The sequence below is a fragment of the Capricornis sumatraensis genome, chromosome 12, assembly GCF_032405125.1.
Source record: "Capricornis sumatraensis isolate serow.1 chromosome 12, serow.2, whole genome shotgun sequence".
Classification (NCBI taxonomy): domain Eukaryota; kingdom Metazoa; phylum Chordata; class Mammalia; order Artiodactyla; family Bovidae; genus Capricornis; species Capricornis sumatraensis.
Genome location: NC_091080.1, coordinates 62392677 through 62418449, shown reverse-complemented (window position 1 = coordinate 62418449; position 25773 = coordinate 62392677). Strand labels below are relative to the sequence as shown.

At 40.8% G+C, this 25773-nt stretch overlaps 1 protein-coding gene across 4 annotated transcripts in view; it reads right to left on the bottom strand.

Moving 5' to 3' along the window:
• Nucleotides 1–8758: 8758 nt before the first annotated feature.
• The window catches only part of SLAIN1 (SLAIN motif family member 1), a 51010-nt gene continuing 33995 nt past the window's right edge, over nucleotides 8759–25773 (bottom strand). For 2 of the 4 annotated variants that reach the window (XM_068984620.1, XM_068984621.1), the window contains 5 exons: nucleotides 21166–21315; nucleotides 18510–18854; nucleotides 13815–13970; nucleotides 10119–10401; nucleotides 8759–8834 (listed from right to left, as the gene is read on the bottom strand). In XM_068984620.1, the coding sequence (XP_068840721.1) occupies nucleotides 8759–8834; nucleotides 10119–10401; nucleotides 13815–13970; nucleotides 18510–18854; nucleotides 21166–21315 (1010 nt within the window). Of the gene's footprint in view, nucleotides 8835–10118; nucleotides 10402–13814; nucleotides 13971–18509; nucleotides 18855–21165; nucleotides 21316–22558; nucleotides 22709–25773 lie in introns of those variants that run through there. The other 2 variants (XM_068984619.1, XM_068984622.1) reach the window with 2 other exon arrangements.

Below are 25773 nucleotides of genomic sequence, written 5' to 3'. Positions count from 1 at the left end.
AGTGAGTCGACTCTTTGCATCAGGTGGCCAAAGTATTGGAACTTCAGGATCAGTCCTTCCAGTGAATATTCAGAGTTGACTGCCTCTGGGGAAAGTCAGATGAATAGATCTGTGCTTAGTAGCCCAGCTGTTAGTGCAGGAATGGAGCCCTTCTGTGCTACTGACTTAACTGTCAAGCGGTGAGAGATGAGGAAAACGACATCAGAGTGGTGACCCACGTCATGCCCCTGTCACAGCAACACACCTGTGATAGCTTCTCATCTGGGAGGCTGCGGAGAATGGACCACAGCCCCTACTCACGTCTCATCATTGGACATGATGTTCACCAAAATGGCTCTGCCAAGCCCATGTGTTAAACTGGCTTAGCTCTGGTTAAACACTCTTCTAGTAAGGGACCAAGCTCTGCCTGTCTTATCTTCTCCAGGTCTCCTGTCTTTCTCTTCCCTATCCACAGTCTGAAGGCAAGCACAGTCATCTCTGTGGTGGGTATGATGCGGTGGTCCGAGGAGGGTGGCTCCCTCCCCTGCAGAGAATAGCTGAAACCCTTATCCCTCAGACTTTCTTGCTGTAAGGATTCCAGATGCACCCCAGGGTCCACTGGTCAGATGCTCTTGCAGGCGTGTAATTACCCTGGGCGTGTGCGTGCTCTGTCGTGTTTGACTCTTTAATGTTGTTCAGTCACTAAGTCATGTCTGACTCTTTGGGTCCCCATGGATTATAGACCTCCAGGCTCATCTGTCCGTGGAATCATCCAAGCAAGAAATACCAGAGTGGGTTGCCAATTTCCTACTCTAGGGGATCTTCCCAGCCCAGGGATTGAACATGCATCCTTGTGTCTCCTGGGTTGACAGTTGGACCCTTTACCAAACATCTGACGTTTTGTGGGCAAACATGGAGGCACTGGCTTTATTCTGTGGCAACATCAGCAGGAGTCCCTTATCTGATCAGTGCTTTCATGGGTGGGACACGTGGGCACATGATCCATCTGCTTTTTGTTGCTGTAGATCTGGAGGGCACAGTGATGAAGCCTGGATGCAGCATGTCCTGGTCCCTGGACCAGAGCATGGACAGTGCATTAGTGGAGCCAAGGATTCCGGGGCAGCTTCTGATTCTGTCTGCCCCATCTCTCGTACCATTAGCCCGTCTCCTGGTCTGCAATGCGGCGTAAGGAGCTGTTCTCAGAGGCCCACCTGTCTTTCCAGTGATCTTATAGGCATTCATTTCCTACATCAAATTCCTTCTGCTTCAAAACAGCTAGTCTGTGGCCCCTGCACTGAACCCAGGCTGATGCCGTCTTAGATGGCATTCTTGCCTTCCAGTCTTCTCTCGGCAGGAGTTGGCTCCCTTTTGTACTCTGCATGGGTTCCAAGTCCCCCTAAATTAGCCCTTGCCCACGCCTTCAGCTGAGTCTCTTCCAGCGCTCCGCTGCATGCAGCAGGCTGCTAAATGGAACAGCTCACCGGACTGACCAAGCATTTTAGCATCTGTTCTTGCACATGCATTTCCCTGCTCATGTACTGGCCCCTCCACAAGGAATGACCACCCCACTCTGTGCTCACTTCCATACCTGGCTCTCTGTAGTCCTTTCTCCATGTAAAATGAATTTTAACTTCACATTTGTACAAGTTACTTTTTGGCTAAAAGCCAGGGTTCACATCTGAGCTCTGACACCCAATAGCTCTGTGACATTGTTTAACTTCTCTAATAGGTAACAGAAAGACACATGGCATATGAGCTCATGTATATGGTGACCCTAAACAGGAACAACAAGAACGAGCTCCTAAATTCAGAGAACAAACTGCTGGTTCCCAGAGGCTGGTGGAGAGTAGGTAAAAATGGGTGAAGAGGGTCAAAAAGTATCCATTTCCTGGTATAAAATTAATTCTAGGGATGTAGAAAAACAAAATAAAGTGGGGATGCTAATAGTATTTAGAGGCTTCCCCGGTGGCTCGGCAGTAAAGAATCCACTTGCAATGCAGGAGATGTGAGAGGCTCTGGTTCAGTCCCCGAGTCGGGAAGATCCCCTAGAGGAGGCGAACTACTCCAACATTCTTGCCTGAGAAATCCCATGGACAGAAGAGCCTGGAGGGCTACTGTCCATGAAATCAAAAGAGTCATATAATACAACTGAGTATATGACTGAACATGCACACACACTCAATAGTATTTACATCAGTGGGTGTTTTAACTGTGCTTTCTTAGATTTGTTATGTCTGTTTGGCATCCATTCATCACAGAGTCAAACTATCAACCAAGTGTTGACCTCTCTCCTGAGTGGGCAGACTGGCTGCTTCAAGGCCGGGTCCCCAACCCCTTCTTATCCAGTTCTCACACACCAAACCCATACTCCCCGGTCCTCATCAAACCAGGGCCAAGTACTAAGCAACTAGAAACACCTTATAGCAAGCCCCCACCACCCTGCCCCTGGAACTATTTAGATCAGCCAGTTCTAGACTGTTTATTCTGCCTTGCTATTCTTCCTTGCAGAGAACCCAGCTAGAGACTCCAGCCTAGACTTCCGCCTCCTGACCACCGCCTGGCTCTGCGTGCTGTGACCCGCCCCTTCCTCTCCGGAAATGTGAGTCATAAAAGTCTTCTTTCAGTGGATCAACCTCCTGATGTCATCACTCAGTCACTTCCACAAATTAAAATCGCACGGGTGTGATTTTAGAACAAACTGTGTGAAGATTAAATTAGGAGAAAACTTCTAAAGAGCTTCGTGGCGTGTCGGGCACATAGGAAGAAAAGTGTTAGTGTTACTATCAATAAATAGCTTCCCACTGAACTTGGAGTAAAATTCAAAGCCCTTCCTTATTTGAGGTTCCACCAGCTCATGCTCCTGCCTCTCTCGCCAGCCAGGGCTGCCTTTGTGGGCCGGGACCTGTGCAGTGGCACGTAGCCTGGTGCTCAGAAGGGCCCCATGGTTGGTTTAATGCTGGACTGCTGCCATCCTGTAATTCTTAGCATGCTTTCACACTGTTCATTGTGAACTGGGCCCACAAAACACGGAGCCAGTTGGGCCATTAAGGTCCAGCCCCACCAGCATTTTTTTGGCCCTGTATACACTCCCAAATTTTTCATCTTTACCAAAAATAACCGTCCCGTTTGTCTTCATTTGATGAATTCATATGCATCCTCAGCTTAAATCTCTAAAGGCCTTTCTGGAGCATCCTCCCCACTCCTCCCATCCCTGTTATTCTGTATCTTAGCTCCTTGCTTGTCCCTTTATAGGAAAAAGATGGTATTCGTTAGATTTGAATTTCTCTCTTACTAGAATCAAGAGTGTCACTTCCATGAAGGCAGAGACCACAACTGACTTGCTGGCTGGGTCACCCTGGGAGCCTCTCAGAACAAAACCTGACAGCCTCAGAGATTTGTTGGCTGAGTGAACTCAGAACCTGTTTTAAGATCAAACTGCTGACCTTACAGAAGCTGGTCATTCCCTTGGTCCGGTCACCACTCTTTCTCTAAATATCTTTTATCATACAGTGTTGCACTGTTTACATGGCTAAGTCTGATTTCTCTGAATTTTAGGGAGTCCCCAAAATCTAAATATTGTCTCTTCTCCCTAGTCCCTGGCGGAATCATGAATTTCACATACAATTAAAGAGTTAGATGTAAGGTGATTTGGGGGTCCTTTTGTTACCTAGGAGGATGATAAAGGTGAATTACTATTTGATAGGTTAAGAGCACAAATTGTCATTTTGGGGGTTAGCCACTGGAAGAAGAGCAAAGGAGGATTAGGGTATAATTTTCAAACAGGAGACAAAGGTAGAATGAAAATACGATCTAAAGGAAGACAAAAATGGGGGAGAAGGAATAGATTTAACAAACAAAACTCATTAGGAAGGTGACAGATTTCTATCTAAATATGTCAGTAATATTTTATACACAATGGCTTAAGTGATCAAGTTCAAGGACAAAGACTTTCATTATAGGTTTTAAAAAGTACTGAACCGTATGCTGTTTAACCTAATAATAGAAGTTTGAAACCAAAGGTTTAAAAATATATGTCATACAAACACTAAAAGAAAGATGTAGCTATTTAAGATCTGAAAAATAGATTTTTAAGACATTTTTAAAAAAAAGATAAAGACTAGTTCAAAGATAACAGGTTCACTTTGCCAGGAAGATGAAAGATACTAAATATGTACACACCAAATCCTGTGGCCTAAGAAGACATACAGCAAAATCTGACAAAACTATAAAGAGTATATAGATAATCCACCGATAAAGTAAGAGGTTTAATCGTGCTTTTGGAAGTAGAAAAAACACAACATCAGATTTTTAAAACATGACTTGACTGGACTCCAGGCCCCAGTCAGTGACTTTACCACTAAGATTTATCACATACGTAAGGGAGAAATAACTCCAATATTAAATAAATCCTCCCAGCTACAAAAACACAAAGTACTCCCCAATTCATTTTATGAGACTAACACCATCTTCATTCCAAAACCTAATAGGGACAGTTTGAGATGGAAAAAGTATAGAACTATTCCAAAAATTGGACAAAACTTCTAAATATTAGTAAATCAATCTATTTTTAAAAAGAATAATGCATTATGACCAAGTTGGATTTATCTCAATAATTCAAGGTTGATTCAACATTAGAAAAATCCATCACAAAGTCATCACATTAATAGATTAAATGAGATAATCAAAAAGCCAATGTTCTGTGGCAACCTAGAGGGGTGGGATGGGGAGGCAAGTGGGAGGGAGGTTCAGAAGGAAGAGGATGCGTGTATCCCTGTGGCAGATTCATGCGTTATATAGCAGAAACCATTACAATATTGTAAGTTAATTATCCTCCAATTAAAAATCAAAATGTTTTTAATGAGAATCACATTTTAATAGATGCAGGAAATTTGTTAAAATTCACATTCTTTTATGATAAACAGCTCTTTAGCAAATTTGAAACCTAATGGTAAAACCAGAGAGCTTTTCAGTTAGCAGAAAGATGGGTATCTGTTATCATTTATATGTAATACTTCATTGAAGATCATAGGCAAGCTATAAGAAAGAAATAGAACATTCATACATTTGACTGTGTATATGAAGATTCTAAATATAAATTAACATAACTTACATACATTTAAGGTGGTTGAATAAAACATTTGAAACCAACCATTAGGAATGAAATTTTTAAAATATCATAAGTATAACATCACATAAAAAAGTATCACAGACCTAGAAATTAATCTTGCAAAAGGCATTTCAGTCCTCTGGGGAGAACCTGCATATTTTTATTGAAAGAGAAATTAAAGAATACCTCAGTCCGTAAAAGAAGAGGTAGACCATATTTGAGGATTTTAAAATTCAGTATGTAAACAGTCAATTTCCAACATATTGAATTATAACTTCAATGCAATCCCATCAAAATTCCAACAGCGTGTTTTTCTGGCTAGTTTATTTAAAAATACATATGGAAATGCAAACGAACAAGAATACCCATGACACTCTTAAAGGAAAAGATACCAAAACTACTCTAGTTAGCAAAACCTAAGTACAAGGCTGTTTTGTGCTTAGTTGCTTAGTCGTGTCATACTCTTTGCGGCCCCATCGACTGTGGCCCACCAGGCTCCTCTGTCCATGGAATTCTCCAGGCAAGAACACTGGAGTGTGTTGCCATTTCCTTCTCCAGGGGATCTTCCCAACCCAGCAATCGAACCTGTGTTTCTTGCATTGGCAGGCAGATTCTTTGCCACAGAGCCATGACGGAAGCCTGTTATGTAGCAATAGGTAACTAGTACAGACGTCAGCTGGGCTAGACTGGCTGAGTCCACTCAGCACCACAGTTCCCTTCTGTGTTGAACTGAGCTTCTCAGGACCCCTCTTCCTGTGTGAGTTCTGGTTTATTACCCAGTGTGAGGACTGCACGTGAGACAGAGGGTGTCCGTGAGCTCAGCCAGAGGACCATGGTTTTCAAACCTTCCCCACCCACAGCTTCCTCATCTCTGTTGGAGGAACTCCATCCCTCTAGTGGCCAGCCCAAACATGTGGGGTTTTTCTTCTGGTTTCTAACAGTACATCCAATCCACAAAGAAATCCTGATAGCTACAGTTTTAAAAGGTAGCCTGAATCTGACCATTTTATCTCCTCCATCACTATCCTGCTGGCCTAGCTCATCCTCTCTCTTGCCTAAATCGAACAGTTCATCTTTATGCATCTCCATTTCTTAGTCTGTTCCCACCAAATATGAGTGATACTTTTAAAAAGTCAAATCATGAACGCTGCTACTCAAAACCACGAACAGCTCCCATTCCAGAGAAGAGTCAAAGCCTCGCTGTGGCCCACATGGCCTCCACAGGCCTTTCCCTGTCTCCTTTCTGCCCTCATCTCTACTGCCCCCCTTGTGTTCCTTCTGCCTGCAGCCACATGGGCCTCTCTGCTCTTCCTCAGACATCCCAGACAGATGTACACTGTCCTAAGCCCTCGCCTAGGTGGCTTCCTCCTTCCCAGCAGCTCTTCTCAAAGATGGCTCTTCAAACCACCTAGAGGGCCCCTAGAGTGTCAATAGGTCTGGGGTGAGCTTAAAGATCTGCATTTTTAGTAAGCTTCCAAGAAATGCTGCTTCTAATGCTGCTAGTGTGAGGACCACGTTTTGAGAAGCTGTACCCTAGGGCCTCTATTGATGTAATAAATTAATTTCTCTTCTATGCATCTGGAATAAATGTTCTATACCACGCTAGAGAGAATTGTGAAAATGACCACCAACATCATTTTGTGTTCAGTAGAATTCCAGGTGAAAGAGGCTGTGAAACAGCTTTAGGGCTGGCCCTCCAGCTCTAAGTCTTTGTTCAGGTGTCAACTTCTTAGTGAGATCTACCCAGATGACCCCACTTAATAGTGTGATCTCTCCCCATCTCCATTCTCTCAACTCTCCGCACGTTCAGCTCTTTCCTTTTCCTTTTTTGCCATAGCACTGAAGACCTAATGTATTGCAATTTACTTACTTGTAAGTGGTTTAGTATCTCTCTCCTAACTGGAATGTAAATTCCAAGGTACAGGGATCTTTGGTTTTTATTGCAAGGGCTGAACAGACTCTTTTGAATATAAATGAAATAGTTGATTTGCAAATGAGTTAAATTTTTTCATCTTCTCAGCAGAATATAAACTCATTTTTTATTAAATGTACTGACTTGACTACGTACGTTCACAGCAAGACTGCAGTGTAATGGTAAAAACAGACTTCTGAGATCAGATACACCTGGATTCAAAAGTCAGCTTCACTGTTTTTCTCCATGGAACTATGTAGAAAGGCACACTTTCTAAAAATAAAAATCTCAAATAACTTCAGAAAAACTCTATTTTAAAACTTAGCATTAAAACCTTTACCTAACCTTCCCATAGCACCTTCTGGCAAAAAGTTTTCCAATATATATCAAATAAAGTGTAGACTAATAACACCTTGCTGTTTCACTGACACTGAGAAAGTACTTCAAGTTCAACCCCCATAAAATACTGGCATCTCCACTGACAGTATTCATCCAGGAATGGGTTTCTGGTTCTTTGGGTTCTAGTGACCTTCCTACGTGGGACCCAAACCCCACTACAAAACTAAAATCTCACATCTCTTATCCCAAGCATTTGAGAGAAAGAGTTGTTTACAAATGTGAATACTCTGCCTACACACTTTAGGTCTGACCGACCTGTATAAGAGCATCGCAACACTTTCACGATTGCAGTGAAACATAGGTGTGGGGCTGGTATCATTTACGCTGCACATCCATGCGTGACCTGATATTGCCGAAATAGTCTTTATTTCTGAACATTCCAAAACAGTGGTGTACACAGTAACAAATATTAAGCCATATTCCGTAAGAAAGCATTCATTAGTGCAAATGGATTTTGTAAAAGGTCTATCAAAAAGATTTATTTGCTTTAAAATGCATTCATTTCCAGAAGCATTGTTAATAAAATGTTACAGTTTCATCCTCTGTAAAAGTATTGAAAATCAATTGTGGTACAGTAGCAAACATTGCCGGTATTAAGTGCAATGAGCTCGTGATGCCATTATAAATGTCAAAGCCAGGAATGACGATAAATTAACAATGAAAACAACAAGACCCATTTCACACTGCTGTCTGGCTGTCTCCTTGTAATGCTTCAGCGTACATTGTGCTCATTCAACAGAAAATTCTGTATCAATTGTGTGATGGATTTTTGCTGATATATCCCTAGAGCTAAAAAAATAGTACCTTACCACAAAAATATTTTTATGGCACAAAATTTAAGTTGTTCCATAGTGGTTCACATAGGTGTAAAAAGAAATAGGCACAAAAAATAAAATTCCTGTAAACTATAAAAAAGTAAATTTCAAAGCATACGTTATATAACCTAGTTGTAAATATGCAATGTATTAAAATACAGAACATGTAATGGGAAGATGTTTAGAACATGTAAGTAAATTGAACAGGTTAAAAAAAAAAAAACAAAACCCTCAGATGGCAAGGAAAGCATTATGGATACACTTCAATTCTCTCAAAAAGGATTCAGGTACATTATCAGTTCTACAAAAACCTCCTAGCTCTAAGTGTCACAATACTGCAACCGTGATCTGTGACCACTGCAGTATCTCAGGCAAATATTTAAGTGCAATAATTAGTCTCTGGTGATTGGTCCACTGAAAATGCAGTAGATGTGTTAAAATGCAGAAGGGAAAGAATATCCTGACACCCGCTGTTACCCAGCCAGCTGGGTAACAGGACCCTCATTTCCAGTTCTTTCCCACTCCTTAAGGGTACAGAAAACGGCATCAGTAGCAACCGTCTCTCCAGTTTCCATCCCTCAGCGTGCTGAGTGAAGACAGAGGCTTTGGAGGCTGAAGGAAACTGTGAAGGGATTAAAAAGGAAATGGCTTGTAAGTAACCCCGCAAAGTCCCGTCACTCTCTCTGGTCTCCCCGCTCCCACCCCAGCAGCGACAGCGTGCTGGCACTTTCCCATGTGTGCCTTGGGGCTCCGGCCGTCAACAGGCGCACTGCAGGAAAACCCAGTTCTCAGCACGTGCCACGAGTGTCGTATGTGCACAGGCAGATGTGCAACGTAAGTGGAAAATGACCAACATCCTTAACGTGTAGTAAGAGCATTTTAAAATCAGAGAAAGATAAACATGACAGAAAAATGGCCTGTAAATAAATCAGCGGTTGCTTCACTGAAAATTTCTTCATGTAATTCTATTTGTATTCAATCTTACAAATAATCAAGAGACTTGCCTATTACGTTGGCAGCAAATTTTTAAATGTGTTAAAACCAATGTTTGCCTAAGTTTGGGGAACCAGACCCTCTATCTGGCAACGACAGCCTATCCAGGAGATTAGTTCGAAGACAGACATCCAAGGACAAATGTACTGTCCACAGTTAACATAAGCATCAAACAATGTGATTCTATTCAGTCATGAATGAAACACAGCCCTGCATTGAACTAACACACATGAAAGTGATTTCCATCTGGATAGTAAGATTATTTATTTTGTTTTGCAATAGTTTCTAAATTTGCTTTTGATCTGAGCACCTATTATGCATCAGAAAATAAAAAATATACATACCTAATGCATAAAGAAAGAAAAATTTCTTGTTCCCACATCTTCTGTGAACTGTCACCATGGTTCCCCCTCCCTCTCTTCCTTCAAATACTAATTTCTTGTAAGATTTGTAAGTATTTACTGCCTCCATTGTTGCATCATCTAATCTGTCAACTCACTTTTATGGAATTGTTTTTTAACCATAAAACACTCCAGCAGATCCACTTCAGAAAGGGCACAACATGACTGTGAGCTCATTGAACATGTGACTGGCAAGCACTGTGGAATTTAAAAAATTCTACCTGGAACATACCAAAGTTCCCAACATAAGCTAATAAAGCCCCAAATAAACATCACTACGATGCTTTTTAAATCAAGACTGTGGGAGGAGGGTGTGTTGTGTACATGCCTAATATCATTTGTGACCATTCTGATTAAAAAAAAAGATTGAAAAGTATTAAATCCAGAGGCAGGAGGTCATGAGTCAGGGCACAAGGGGAAGAGTAACCGACCAGGGTTAGACAGAGGAAACGTCAGGGTGGTGCCTGCAGACCACAAACAGGGCTACAAGGAAAACGGACCAAGGCTCTCACCTTCTGACAGGCTGTGCAATTTTGCTTCGAGGCAGGTTACTCCCATTTATTGCCAGTGAAGGTCTTGGAAGTGCACTGCGGCCCACGATGCCAGAAGCTGCAGCTTTGGTGGGGGCGGGGATCCCAGTGTTGGAGTATAACTGTAAGCTGTTGGATAAGGGCGCGTTACTGCTGCCCTGGACGGTTGGGCTCACGTAGGCCGTGGCTTTAAGAGGCTGCCGCACTGACACCGGGAAATGCCCCACGCTGTGCATCCTGTGCTGGAGCTGCCCTGGGGACGGAACTGGGAGGAAAACGAACATTGCACGTTCACCACTGCCTGCACAGGTGCCATGTGCAAAGACACTGATGCTGTCTGAAAGGGTTTTAAATGCACATACAAAGGTGTCTACATACTGGGCCCAGCTTCTTCTGAAACACAATATATATAAAGTGTTATCATTCAGCAGCTAAATTGTGCTAATCCAACTCTTTGCAACCCCATGGACTGTAGCACACCAGGCTAAAGGCACCCAAACGCTAAGCCTAGAGAGAAATGAAAGTGTGACATGAACACACTCATGTAACCATACCCACATCAAGACAGCAAACACTGCCAGCGCTTCAGCAGCTTCTCACATATCCTCTGCCAGTCAACATGCCCCCCAAGTGACTGGTACTTTCACTTTTATCACCACAGATTTGTTATTCCTATTTTGATCTTCATGTAAATGGAATTACAGAGTATGTTCTCTTCCGTGACTGGCTTCTTTGACTCAACATTATGTTTTTGAAATTTATCCATATATTTGCATTGAGGTGAGGTATTCCACAGAATGTATTTTATAATCTGTTCTCCTGATGATGCAAAGCTTGGTTACTTCTAAGTCTGGGGTTTTATGAACATTCTTGAATATGTGTTGGTGTTCAGATGTATTATATTACAAGTATATTCCAAATTTATAACTATTAGGATAAATGAAGTTAGCAAAGCTGCTGAACAGAACATCAAAACAGAAAAAAATCAGCTGTATTTCTAAATTATCAGTGAACTAAAATTTGAAAAAAAAATATTACATATAAAAGCATTTTTAAGATAAAATACTTAAGAATAAACTGAACTACACCTGTATTAAACCTCTATATAGGAAGCTACATAACTTTGACAGATAAGAAGATCTAAGTAAATGAGGGGATATTCCATGTTAATGAATTAGAAAACTAATATTGTTAAGATACCAATTCTAAAATTTATCTACAGATTAAATGAAATTTCAAAAAGTCTATCATTTGAAATGAAACTCCAGGAGAGTTACTTCAGGAAGGCAGTCCTACTAGTCCCTTTAACCCTCCTACACACAGGACAGATAACTACATTAAGTTTAAAAAGAAATAATAGAGAAACTAGTCAAGATTAATAGACACAATCCTAATTTTACAAATGAGAAAACAAGGATCAGAAAGGATACATAGTTTCCCATGAATTTATGACCAAGCAAAGACCCAGACTCCAGCTGCTGACTGCAGACCTAGTGCCCTCCTTCTGGAGTCGCCTCTCCAACCTTCTCTGTTCACTTTGTTCACTCCAGAAGGCACACCAGTCCAGAACTTGCTCTTCATGAAACACACACGTGATGTTTATATACACGCACGATGTATAAAGGATATTCACTCAGGGATGAAAGTCAATGAGAACAGAGTCCTGAGATCTGAAACAAGTTCACGACTGACCTCCTCTTACACATTAACACTCAAGTTCTTTTGTTTTCTCTCATTATTACGCTTGAGTTACACACAATGATTTTTTCTATTTTCTTCATTTCTTTATGTTTATTAATTGCAATTCTTCTATAAAGAAGAATTGCCCCTCTCCATTTATTCAATTAAGTATGAACCTATGATTATTTAATCTATGGGTTATAATATTTTAATATAATCATTTATTCTGTGGCTCAATCTGTGGCAGGTTTGGTCTCTGGTAGTTTCATTAAGTTGTTTCCTATATCCTTTCGACATGCTCTCTCATCATTTTTTCAGGACTTCCATCAAGACTTTCCATTGTTTGTAGGGTATGTTCTATTTTGGGTTACTCTGATTTTTCTGGCACTCAAACTGTGCTACTGATCCACACTGAATTAGAGTTCACAGAAACTCCTAAGCATTACCCTATTTGCTACTGTCACTACTGTGTTTCCCCCTTCTATGTTTATACTGTTGACTTTTATACTCAAGCACAGAACTTCTAACTCAGTTAAATTTCATCATGATGTATCTGGCCACCTGTCCTAACCTCCTGACATAAAATTAGAAAGCAGTCCTCAGTTTCTCACCATTAGTTCCTAGGCTATCTTCTGTGTCTTTACACAGGCCTTTAATTCAAATATTAACAGATGAAGCCCTAAGATCCAGCCCTACTGCGTTCATTTACACATTTGTTCAAACATCTCCTGAGAGCTCGATGTGCCCAGTAGCAAGTCAGGTGCTGGGGACAGAAAATCAGATGAACTATGGTCCACGCCCAGGAAAAGCCAGTAAGCTAGTATGTAAGATAAACATAATGACAGTCAAGTGTGACACACTGAATGACGCAAGCAGCGACCGGAAACCTGACCCGTTCTCAACATGTTCTGGAGGCACCTGGGGTAGTGTATCAGGGGCACCAAGGAGTCTGCTGGGTGGAAGCTGAAGACATCTGGTTGACAGTGCTTGGCCACACACTTGGCCTTCCAGGTCTGGGCACATCAGTACTGGGCCTGTGGCCTTGAATCTGCCTCCCAGGGATCAGTCTTGGACTTAACCCTGACTACCCATACAAGTCGGAGAAGGCAATGGCACTCCACTCCAGTGCTCTTGCCTGGAAAATCCCATGGACAGAGGAGCCTGGTAGGCTGCAGTCCATGGGGTCGCTAAGAGTCGGACACAACTGAGCGACTTCACTTTCACTTTTCACTTTCATGCATTGGAGAAGGAAATGGCAACCCACTCCAGTGTTCTTGCCTGGAGAATCCCAGGGATGGGGGAGCCTGGTGGGCTGCCGTCTATGGGGTTGCACAGAGTCAGACACGACTGAAGCGACTCAGCAGTAGCAGCAGCAGCAGCAACCCATACGGGCAGCATGGGGTGGGGGTGGGGAACCTGGAGCCAAGACATCACCACACAAAGTGAGAACACAAAACACTAGACTGCGCTCTCACCACGCTCCTCACCACTGGGTAAAACACACAGAGAATCAAAGGCTGTGGGCAAACTGCAATGGAGCAGGTGAATCCTACTCTCCAGTCACACGAGAACAGAACTGCATTTGCCCTGGGAAAGCTATGGACTGATGCAAAACAAGACCACGGTAAGAGCTGGACAGAAGAGCTGCGCTTTCCTCTGAGTAAACATATCAAGTGCACAGCTAGAAAGAGGCAGGACTGTGCAGAAAACATTTTTGTATGATGAGTAGAGAGATCAATCACCATTCAGGGCTTCTACTTCTATCCTTTGGTATAAAGGCTAACATAATTTGCTAATTATTAATTGGTAACATGTAATTTGCTAATTATTAACAGGCACCAGTGAAAATACTTCTTAATGGTGAAATCCAAAATAAAAGTCACAAGGATAAAGGTTTCCTGTAGTGTTCAGAGAAAGAAAGAAAAATGAAATAGTAAGATATTTTCCTAATGGTGTTATAACTAACTGAAAAATTACCAAAAAATCTGTCATACTTACTACAAGACTGTATTCTTGAAAGTCCATTTGCAGCTCCATGCAAGCTTGAGTCAAAACTCTGACTATTCCGCACGGTGACTGGAGAACTCCCATTGCTACTAACAGTGGTTGTACTTGGCATCCGAGCTAGGTTAGGCATACTTCTTCGGAGCTTGTCTAGAAAAGTATTTTACTGTGTTAAAAAAAAAATCACTACTTTTATGCTGATTAAGACACTAGATTTCAAAAGTAAATACAAAGAGAAATCATATTTTGTTCAATGACAAACAAATTATCACACGTGTTATGAACTCTAAGAAGCTAACTGATTATCCCTCGTATAGGGAGACACTTAATGTCTTAGAAAGGCTCCACCAAACAAACAGCTAATGGAAAGCATTTGTTCTTTAAAAAAGGGAGGGATTAGCTAGTCAATTAGCTGTCTGTTCTTAGATAAAATTATATCGAAATGAGGTTAGACAATAATCTTACAGCCATTAACATAAAAAAACCCTACAAACTGTTATGTTAGTTTTTAAAAAAAAAAAAAAAACACCTAGAGGTGTCAAACCAACTATTACTGAAACTTTTGCTAGAACATCAAAAAGGAAGAAATTCTTAAAATTCTAACGAGATGTTTTGAGATAGCCACTTATCACATCAACATGATCACATTAACTTCTGGGAAGTTTTAAGGGTCACAAGTATGCCACCAAATCTTTGGAGACTTCAAACACTTCCCTTTCTTTTTCCTGCTGAATACACCTTCTACCACCAAGAGGCAGCAGAGGGTAAGCCACGCACAGACCTCAGTGAATTTTAATTCAGCCACGGAACATCTTAGCCTGTACGCACACACAAGACTGTAGCTCTACAATGTAGACAGTTTCCTCTTTATTAATACCATGCCCACAAGCTAACGTATATATATCGGGTCGTTCAAGCTCAGAAAACAGATATATTTGAATACTAAGCAAAAACCCATTCAAGGACAAACCTGATTCCTTTTTCTCTCTTTCACACAGACACAGCTCCATCTTCATCTCTTAGATCCCTGAAGTCACCTAATCTAAAAAGGGGTGTTATCTTCCAAGTTTCACCTCCCTTCCTCCTCCTCAACTCCAAGTCCTGTCAATTCTGCCTCGTAAATATTTAACACATCTCCCTCTACCACCTTAGCACAGACCTCGTTATCTGTCATCCACATTTTCACAAAATCCTCTTAACGGGTTTCTGTGCACCCTGTCTGTTCCTCCCCACCTGGTGACTTCCAGCCACTTCCTAAAACCGTCCAACCACTCCCCTTCCCCTTCCTCTGAAAGCCCAAGCTCCTGGGCTGAGCAAAGACCCTTCCAAGGTGTGGTCCCTGCAGACCTCTCCACCCTCACCTCCTGCTGCCCCTGCCTCACAGCCTGCTCGCCAACCAGAGTGAACCACAGAGTTTCCAAATACTTCACGTGTTCCTGCATCCGTGAGCATACTGGTCCTTCCTCTTGGACACCATTCCTCACTTCGTAGAATGAATGAATGAATGCATATTTATGCTATACAGTGGGCTTCCCTTTTGGCTCAGCTGGTAAAGAACATGCCTGCAATGTGGAAGACCTGGTTCGATCCCTGCGTTGTGAAGAGCCCCTGGAGAAGGAAACGCTATCCACTCCCCATTCTGACCTGGAAAATTTCATGGACTGTATAGTGCATGGGGTCACAAAGAGTCAGACATGACTGAGCAACTTTCACTGACTCGTGGTATACAGTGTGTTAGACAGGTGAGTTTCCAACTCTCAATGGGATTATAGTCTAGACCATTGTTTCTCAATCCTTTATTCTATTATCCATCTTTAGGGATCCATTAAGGAATAAAGGCAGCAGCCAGTTACCCACCAAACATCTAAAGCTAGCCTTCCCGTCAATACAGGTCCTCAGACTAACACCACCATGTTGCTGATCGCCCTCCTCCCCCCACAAAATCCTAAAAATTACAGTTAGCAAATGTTCTGTAAGATTTAATTATTTCTCATACCTAGCAAACTACTCCAAATACAGTACAGTCCCTCCCTTTCTTATCAGCAGGTGATACGTTTCAAGACCCTCGGGAATGCCTGAATCCATCAATAGTATTAATACCTAGTACTGAACTTTATAAAGCTTCCCTGGTGGCTCAGATGGTAAAGTATATGCCTGCAGTGCAGGAGACCCAGATTCAATCCCTGGGTTGGGAAGATCCCCTGGAGAAGGGAATGGCAACCCACTCTAGCATTCTTGCCTAGAGAATCCCATGGACAAAGGAGTCTGGCCGGCACAGTCATGGAGTCGCAAAGAGTCAGACACAACTGAGTGGCTAACACACACACTGAACCTCAGGATGCTTTTCCTACACAGGCACTGACAGGCAGGTAGTATACAGAGCCTGGATACACCTGACAAAGGGAGGACTCATGTCCCACCTGGGACACAGAAGGAAGGCACAAGATTTCCTCACAGTACTCAGGACAATGCACACTTTAAAACTTACAACTGTGTATTTCTGGAATTCTCCATTTAACATTTTCAGACTGCAGATGACCATGGGTGACCGAAGTCACAGATAAGCAGGGACTACTGAGTGCTCCTTTTAATCCCATGAACCCCAGAAATATTCCAAGGACTTTGAAGAGCCATCCCTTTTGAACCCAGGCAGTGTAGGAGCTATGGAAATAGTGAAGTATTAACACACACTTCTGTTTTATTTTTAATTAAATTAGATCAGTATTATAACAATTGTTTTCTTCCATCTATATTATTTTAATAATTTAGAAAAATAATTGATAGATTAGTTTCCAAGTTACAACTCTTATTCTACAGTTTTGTTTAAATAATACTGTGGTAACAAATGAAGGTTCAGATATCTGAGCCATATTAATAAAAGTTTAAAAAAAAAAGTGGAGATGAGGAAACAACCTTTACTTTTTTAGCACTTTTAACTTTTTCAGAAATTTTTGTTCCGGGTGAAACAGTCACAGTTTCATTGATTCCTTATAACAAACTTAGGTTAAAGGATTACATGTTACATAAAGGAGAACGTATATCAGATGACTTGATGTCCAACTATACCTGAGTTATTTGTCTACATTTTGTAACCAAATGAATGAAAACTCAGAGACATGGAAAGACAGGGAAAAGGTATAAGTGGTAGGCCAGGCTGGCAACTCAGCATCTACCAGCCTTCAGGGCTTGTGTGCTCAGCCATCAAGTTGATCAGCCAGAAGTTCAATCCAGAGAACTGCTGTTATCTTCCATTTCCTTTGCATGCAGAGACCAGCCCTTTTAGAGAAATAAAACTACCACAGTCAGACACTAGGCTGAGATATGTTTCCATTTTCCTAATAGGAACCACCATAACACAGGTTTAGGTAAACCCAATCGGTTTCATAATGGTGTTGAATGTAAGTTAACACCACTTTTCTAAGGGGGAACAATGATCCCACTGATAATACTAATCAAGATGCAGGGAGCATCTGCTGGATAGGCAGGATGTGACCAAAAAAAAAAAACCCTTCACGGGAACAACTCTGGGTGCGCTCTCCCACAGTTTTAATGATCCAGTAGTTACTGTCTTTGATATAAGCTTAAATAAATTGGTCATCAGTGGCAGTCGCTTTACCTGCCACAGTTTTCTTTTAGATTTGAAATCTGAAAGTATTAAACAGAGATAAGTTCTAACTATTAGACCTTAAATATGTTCAAATGATCTCTCAATTCGCATGAATAATTAAAGGACAGAGGAAGATAAAGTAAAAACTCAGCACACGCTGGCAGGTGACGACTAGTACAATTTGTATCTGCCCTTGCAGTATTTTTAAACAACTTGCTTAAGTGATCATTTCTGGGCCCAGGTGTGAGAAATGGTGCTATATAATAATTCAAAAATATTCATTTATAAATACGGCTTGTTTCTCCATATGCTATAGGATCATTATCGTAAAAACATACCAGGCTAAAATATCACATGATTATTCTCCATATAGTTCTTGGAAGTCATGATCTAACTCCTGGGAGTGGGGAAGGAAGATAAACGATGAAGAGGGAGGTAGGAAAAAAAAATACAAAAGAGAATAACATATATTCCAACCCTCTGTGCTGACATCAGGACACATACCTTGCTGTCACCACGCACAACCTCAGTCTCCATATCCGCACAGCTGTGCAGACTTAATTCTAGATGTCAGGAAGTCAGGGGAAAGCACACCCCAGCATCCCCTAGGTCTCCACGTGCATGAGCAGCATCCTCGCCAAGCACGGTCATCCAGGCTCACCATCCAGCACTCTGAGCCAGAGGCAGGCGGGGAGAGACGCGGGGTTTCGAGACAGACAAGGGAGGGTGCAGCTCTGTGTCTCCAACTCTATGAAGCTCTTCCATGAGCCCCTCAACTCCCGCAACCCTGCCACACTATACTTGGACCAGGCGCAACATAAAGATGCTTCCCATTTCTGACTCCATCTGTTACATCACAGAGGTTTTCTTGAAGCTGTGAATCTCTAAGTCTGGGACACGGAATCAGAAGCTGATCAATCAGAGACTTAAGTGTACACCAACTGAACTGGTAAGGTCTTGAGGCTGTACTTAAGGTCACCTCGGAAACATTTACCCATTATTTATACTGACCTTAAAACCCATTTCTTGGCCACATAGGAAAGATCTAAGCATATCAGATACCAAAGCAGCATACAACCTACCTCCTCCGTTGGTCCTATTTGGCTGCTGATCTGGAGTCTGGACTTGGGGTGAATAATACTGTTGCTGCTGGTAATTATTCGAAGGAAAATACTGGGAACTGGGGCTCCTCCTACACTCCCGAATGCTGGAGAAAGTCTGTGAATGGGGTATTCCTCTTTGGAACGGGGAACATCTTGGAAGACGGGGCTGAGGTGGTGGCAGATGATCAAACTCCTCCTCATCCTCCAGGCTGAATCGATCATATTCTTGATCACTACATGTCCCTTTTTTTCCTGAATTCAGTGACACACTGGAACTGTGTCTCGACACGGATGCTGAAGTAGAAGCATAATCTTGCCTGAGACCTATAAGAACAACAGGAAATGCTATTACCTTAGGAGGCACTGCAGTTTGGCTTAATTATTGAGTTCTAGTTCATCAAATACTGCAGGAAAATTCATGCCAAGCACACGATTCAAATGGAGACCTTCTGTCTTGCTCTTAGTTTACTAAAACCCAAGAAAATAGACACATTTACCTACCAAACAGACAGCTAATACTAGACTATCCTGTTTTAGGGGGAAAAAAACCTGACCTAATTCCAGGGATGGTTAAATACATGGCTCTTGTTCATCAATCAGTGTCTGTCAATATCCCTAAGCAATTCCTGCTGAAATCTGGAGAGATGCTTAGGAAGGGTGCTTAGGAAAACCTATTCATCATCATTAGGAGCAGTTAACTCTGAGTTAAGACAATTCAAAGAATCAACTCTCTGCCCAGGTAGGAGCTCCTTCTGCTCCCCACCCCAGCTTTCAAAGTCAAAGGAAAGTTCAAAACCTAAGGCACAATATTTTCTTAACAAGGTCACTTATCTTGTTCTTTTTGTTACTAATATTACCTTTTTCAAAGCATGCTGACACTTCAAAACTTCAATCATTTGGGGTCATCCTCAATGACAATCATCTAAAAATAGTCAACCTGCAAGTCTCTGCTTATTTATCTCACTGCCAACTCACAACTTTTTTTAAAGTGGTCTGTGCCTGACTACTTAACTTCTGAGGCTGACATCTCATCTCTCAGCTACCTATTTTTTTGAAAGAGTTACTGTCAGTTTACTGTTACAAAATATAAAATGATCACTTTTCCTCTCAAAATTTTATCTTATTAAATCCTGTACAAGCAATACAGTGTTTCTCATAGTAGCCTTGCTCAATTCTAAAAGCAGGAAACTGTTTTTGCTCAAATGATTCTTGGCTATTTCTATTTATGTTGGCCTGAGAAGCTAACTCCAAAATAAGCTGAGCCCAGTTCTGTGATCTACATCTTCTTCTGCCTTTTGATACCATTAATACCATGGAAGTCGTTCACTCTCAGATTACTTACTGTAACTTTATTGCACAACCGTTTCCAATTTATCCCCTAAACTGTCCCATTTCTAATTATCTCCTCTTCCATAATTATCTATCTTTAGAAATGTATGTTTTTTATTGAAATATAGTTAACTTACAATGTTTTGTTAATTTCTACTGCATGGCAAAGTGATTCAGTTATACATGCATATATACATTCTTTTTCATTATGGTTCATCTCAGGGTACTGAGATAGTTCCCTCTGCTATCCAGCAGGTTCTTGTTGTTTATCCACTCTACATATATTAAAAAGTTTGCATCTGAGAAGGCATTTTTAGCTGAATTTTTATTAAGATAACTGCACACTCACATGTAGTTCTTGGGAATAATAGAGATTTTTTTGTGCATTTTGCCCACTTTCCTTTGATGGTATCATTGTGCAAAATCACAGAACTAAAATACTGGCAGTATACAAACCCCTCTGATTTAGATTTTCCCAGTATTATTTATATGTATGTACATGTGTTCGTATTAAATTCTATACAATTTTATCACCTGTAGACTGGTATAACTACCACCACAGTCAAAACTGCGACAGGCTCCCCAAATCCCTCATGCTGCCCTCTTATAACCACGCCCACCTCCCTCCTGAGAGCCCACATCATGTCCCATGTCCCTGAGCCCAACAGCCACTACTATGCCATCCATTTCTAAATTGTCATTCCAAAATGTTATCTAAGGGGAATTATACAGTATGCAACCTGGGGCATCTTTTTCACTCAGCATAATTCCCTGGAGATACACCCAAAATGGTACATCTAACAAAATTTCTTCTTTTTTCTTGCTGAGCAGGACTCCACAGTATGGAGGTATCCCAGCTCGACGGACCACTTATTATTGAAGGACATCAGAGATCATTCTGGTTTTTAGCTATTATTATAAATAAAGCTGCTAGGAGCATTCATGTACATGTTTTGTGTTTTTGAACACAAGTTTCCATCATTCTAGGATAAATGCCCAAGAATACGATGTGCTGGGCCTTATAGAAATGGCAGTTACTCTAAGAAACTGGCAAACTAGTTTCCACAGTGGCTACACTGGCAATGTTTTTACATCCACGTATTTTGGCTGCAGTATATCTCAATACTTTACAATGGTCATGAGGCTGAGAAGCACTTAATTAATTGCTCCTCCTCCAGAGTAGGGTGGTATAAGAGAAAGAACACAACTGTTTGCCCATTACCTGGGGGAGAAATGCCTGAAATCTTAGATTTCAAGTAGAAGCCTCTAGTGTAAGACATTTTCTAGTTTAAAAAGAAGGACATACTTTCTTCTTGCAGACGAGCCATGATCTGAACATCTGTGAGGTCCTGTAACTTGTATCCCATGGAGATAGAATCATCTTCCAGCTCGGAAGTACTCAGCTCACTGTCTATGGATGACTGGGGACTGAGAGGGGAGCCCCTGGATGTGTAACCTGAAAAAGAGGAAACATGTTTGTTATTAACTCTAAAGAATGGATATCTGTATGTGCTTTACATTACAGTTCATACATCAACAGTCAGCAAATCAAGGCATTCTCCAAAGGACACAGAGTGGCTGACGGATATATTAAAAAAGAAGAAAAAAAGACTCCTTTGTATTTCTCCTGTTTTCATAAGTCACCAAAAAAATGACCAGCACACCACTGTGACAAGACAATGGCAAGACAATATGCATGTTTTCACGTTTGTAATTCACATACACAAAACCACTCATTTTCTGTTTTTTTTTTTTCAAAGTGAGTTTTCATAGTTCAAAAACCACTCTCTGCTGTACACTACAAAAAACTGTCAAGAAGGCAGATTTCAGTGGATTTCACATACGTGCATTTTTTACCACCATAAGACAAGAAAATTCAATACTGCTAAACCTGCATCCTATTAGCTTAAGTTTATACCTACAGGCGTTAAGATGCACATGCTGTACACTTCCAATTAATAATCAGACACGCTTGTTGCTGGTAACAATGGATTATATATTTTAAAATAAATTTTAACCTGGTACATTTTTTAAACAGGTGCAAACAGCAGTGCCATTCATGGATAAGAATATCACACATAAAAGGCACAGGTCCACACAAAAGCATATACAAAACCTGCATAAACCTTTATCACTCTATCTGTGATGAAAGAGTCCTCACAGGAGACTACAAGTCACTCAGGAAAGTAAGTAGTGACTTGAGATAAGACAACCAAGGAAGGAAGGACCCAAGAGAGAAAATTGTAAGAATGGAGTCACACCAGTGGTCAAACAATGAAGGAAATATTGAGACAGCCATCACATAAAACTGTGACTATTTTTTCTACATAACCTTGACTTAAAAAGCGATCAACAAGTTTTTAAACAAGATATAAAAGTCTTAACAATCTTCAACCATAATGAAAGTACCTCTAATTTTTTTCAGCATTTAATTTTAAAAGCACATTTGGAAATACATATATGTAATATATACATTTGATAAGGAGGGAAAGCTGCCTGCTATACACAATGAAGAGCAGATTAATGATACTAGTATAAATTAATGCTAGCCTTTTTTGTACCCAATGTAGGTGTACAGCAAACTCCCCATTGTGACAAAATTACCCTCAAGCTTTTCAATGAAAGGTGGATTATTTTTTAAGCTGTGTTTGGTGACCGATTCACAAAGTAAGCAGCTAATCAAGAAGTTGAAATATTACCTGTTCTTTCAGGTGTTAGTATTGCTTTATTTGAGGTTTTAGAGAAGCTGGGAGTATTAATGCCATTGCTATAAGGGCTGAGTCTTGCCACAGGACTATAAGGAAAAGCCAGTGAGACATTTGAAGGGAAGAGACTTCGCCATCGGCTGGCTGTCACAGAAGCAGAAAATAAACAGCAGCAGTTAGCTATACAGAAGCAAACATGGACTGGTCAGAGAGAAAGAGAAGAGGTTAAAAAAAAATAGACAAAGCAACTTTTCACTCTTAACTGACTCATTTACCTTAGGGAAAAATGTGTAAAAATGGGCTATTTGTGAATAAGGGTCCTATTTCTACCACCATGAAGAACAAATCAATCAGAAGCACCTTGATCACAGTCAGTATGTCTATATAACAATGAAAATTTGTCTTTCATTTCCTCATTATGAATGTTTTGTTTTTCTATTTCTGCACAAAAAACTTAAATGTTTTAATAATATAAAATGTTAAGGTCAAAAGAAAAACTCAAAGCAATTTATCTTTATAATCACAGAAACAGTTCTTTTAATATTAACTGTTAATGGTCCTATAGTTTTTTCCTCAAGGTTTATTTTCAATCCATTTAATATTAACAAATGTTGATCAAAATATTTTTATGAAAACTTGTTCGTGGATTATGGAAGAAACTTAAAATGACTACTGCATTTCTGAATGGGCTTGAAGCCAAAACAAATTTTATGGAAAAATGATCTATAAAAATAACACAAGGGTGTATATACACCAAAACTTACTGATAGTTATTTTAGATAGCAGGCATAGAGATAATTGGTAATCTGTGGGATTTTTTTTTTTTCATAAAAAAAATTTTCCAAATTTTCTGCACTGAACATGTTATTTACATAACTTTTAAAGGTAGGGTTACACATATTATTAATTTAATACTATAAAATAAGGAAGAAAGGAAATGGTAACCCACTCCAGTATTCTTGCCTGGGAAACCTCACAGACAAAGAAGCTGGGCGGGCTACAGTCCATGGGATCGTGGAGAGTTGGACATAATTTGGCAGCTGAACAAACAAGATACAAAAAGGAATGTACCTGCATGGGCAGGTGATCTAACTGTACATTATCTCACATGTCCTAATTAACATATTTCCCTCCTCCAAAATTCCCAGGACCTCAGGATCATAAAAACACTCTAAATTGTAAAAAAAAAAAAAAAAAAAAAAAGTCACATCTAAAATCACTCCCTCTCTCTTCATGGAGTAGATTCCTGAGCTAGTCAAAACACACTTTCCTAAAAAGCAATCACTTAGATGTATATTAAGTGGATACTTAGTATATATAAAAGCAGGATAGGAGGGAAGAAATAAAAAATATAAATTAGATTAAGTTTCACTTTGAGCAGTAACTTGGTTATATTTGCTGGAAATTTGACAAAACTTGAAGAAACATGTATAAAAAGGACTGCTCTGAAATGCCCTCCCCAGGACACTTCTAATGAGCGATGCTAATGAGCAAATAGCTGAAAAGTGTTCAAAAATGGGAGGCAGTGGGGTGGAAAGGAAGAAGCTGTGGGCTGTGCGCAGGCAAGAAAGTTAACGAGCTTCAATCCCAGGGCTGGTGAGGTCCTTGCAAAATATCACCAAGGTTATTTACAAGAGCAAAATGCTTCCTGTTACTTCAGCAAGAATTCTTGAGAAATAGTAACATCCCATATGAACAACTACAGAAGTACCTGTTCCCTATGTAGATGAAAGAACTAGCTAAGGAATCTGCCTTCAGCAATTCTGTTTTCAGAATCCACACTTTTCAAGAACTGGACTCTGCCAGGAAGCCACGTTCCTGGTTGACACCAGTCATGACCCTTCTCTAACATGCAATTCTCTGGGGGTTAAGGAGTCCTTCCCAACCTGCCAAGAGCAGAGATGTGCAGAGCTGGTTGGTATTCCCTGCCCTAAACCACCAAATATGTACACTGAGCCCCAGATACACTGAGAAATAGCAGTTAAGATGCAATACCCACTATGTAGTTTGTCTCATACCTTCAAAGTTTCTCATTAACAATTTTGTATTAAAGAAGAAAGAAATGCCCAACTGCTCTTTGTGACTGCTCACTTGCTTAACAGATGATGTTACATCACACCAGTCTGATCACTCACCAGATTACAGTGACTGCGTGTTCTCACCCACAGATGCAAGCGACAATGCATCACAACTAAACAGCATTCATTACTCTGCACAATGACTTCTGTGACCCAGCCACCCAGCATAATGGCACAGTGATTGTGGCTATGACAGCAAGATCCCAACTAAGAACACAACTAGCCATCTATTGCGAGAAAGAAAGCTCTGCATTGTCCTCTTGGCATGGAGGATTTTAAGAAAAGGGAGGAGAACTGTTGCGGAGGCAAGCAAACAAAACAATGATGTTGTATTCGTGCCCAAGGTTGTGGTCCAGGAGGAGAGGGGAGTAGAGTGGAAGCCGCTGCTTCCTAGTTATTCTTCACTCTGTAGCTGAAGAACTGGAACAACTTTAACGGGAAGCATTTTCATAGAGATTAAAAACAAACAAACGAACTTTTCATAAGGCAGTTTTGCTTTTTCCAATTAACTAATGGGTTTTCTGCATATAAGGATGTCAAATTATTTGAGAGGCTTGCTATGATGATCAGAATGACCCTAAGAATCTATGTATGGAAGTGAGAGTTGGACGGTAAAACAACCCGAGAATCCAAGAACTGATGCTTTTGAACTGTGATTTTGGAGAAGACTCTTGAGGGTCCCTTGGACCGCAAGGAGATCAAACCAGTCAATCCTAAAGGAAATCAGTCCTAAAAGCTACAACACTTTGGCCACCTGATGCGAAGAACTGATTCATGGGAAAAGACCCTGATGCTGGGAAAGATTGAAGGCAGGAGGAGGAGGAGATGACAGATGATGAGATGGCTGGATGGCATCACCAACTCAATGGACATGAGTTGAGCTAGCTCTGGGAGTTGGTGATGGACAGGGAAGCCTGGTGTGCTGCAGTTCATGGGGTTGCAGAGAGTCAGACATGACTGAGTGACTGAAGTGAAGAAAGGAGCAAGACAATTTTTTGATGAAGGCCAAAATGAGTAATAATTTGGCCTTCTGAACAGCTAATTTTCCTATCTTCCTACTCCAGAGTTTTAAGTAAAGGGCTTCTTCAAGTCAGATTAAACAGACTTGTTTGGCAAGTCTTGACTTGGCAG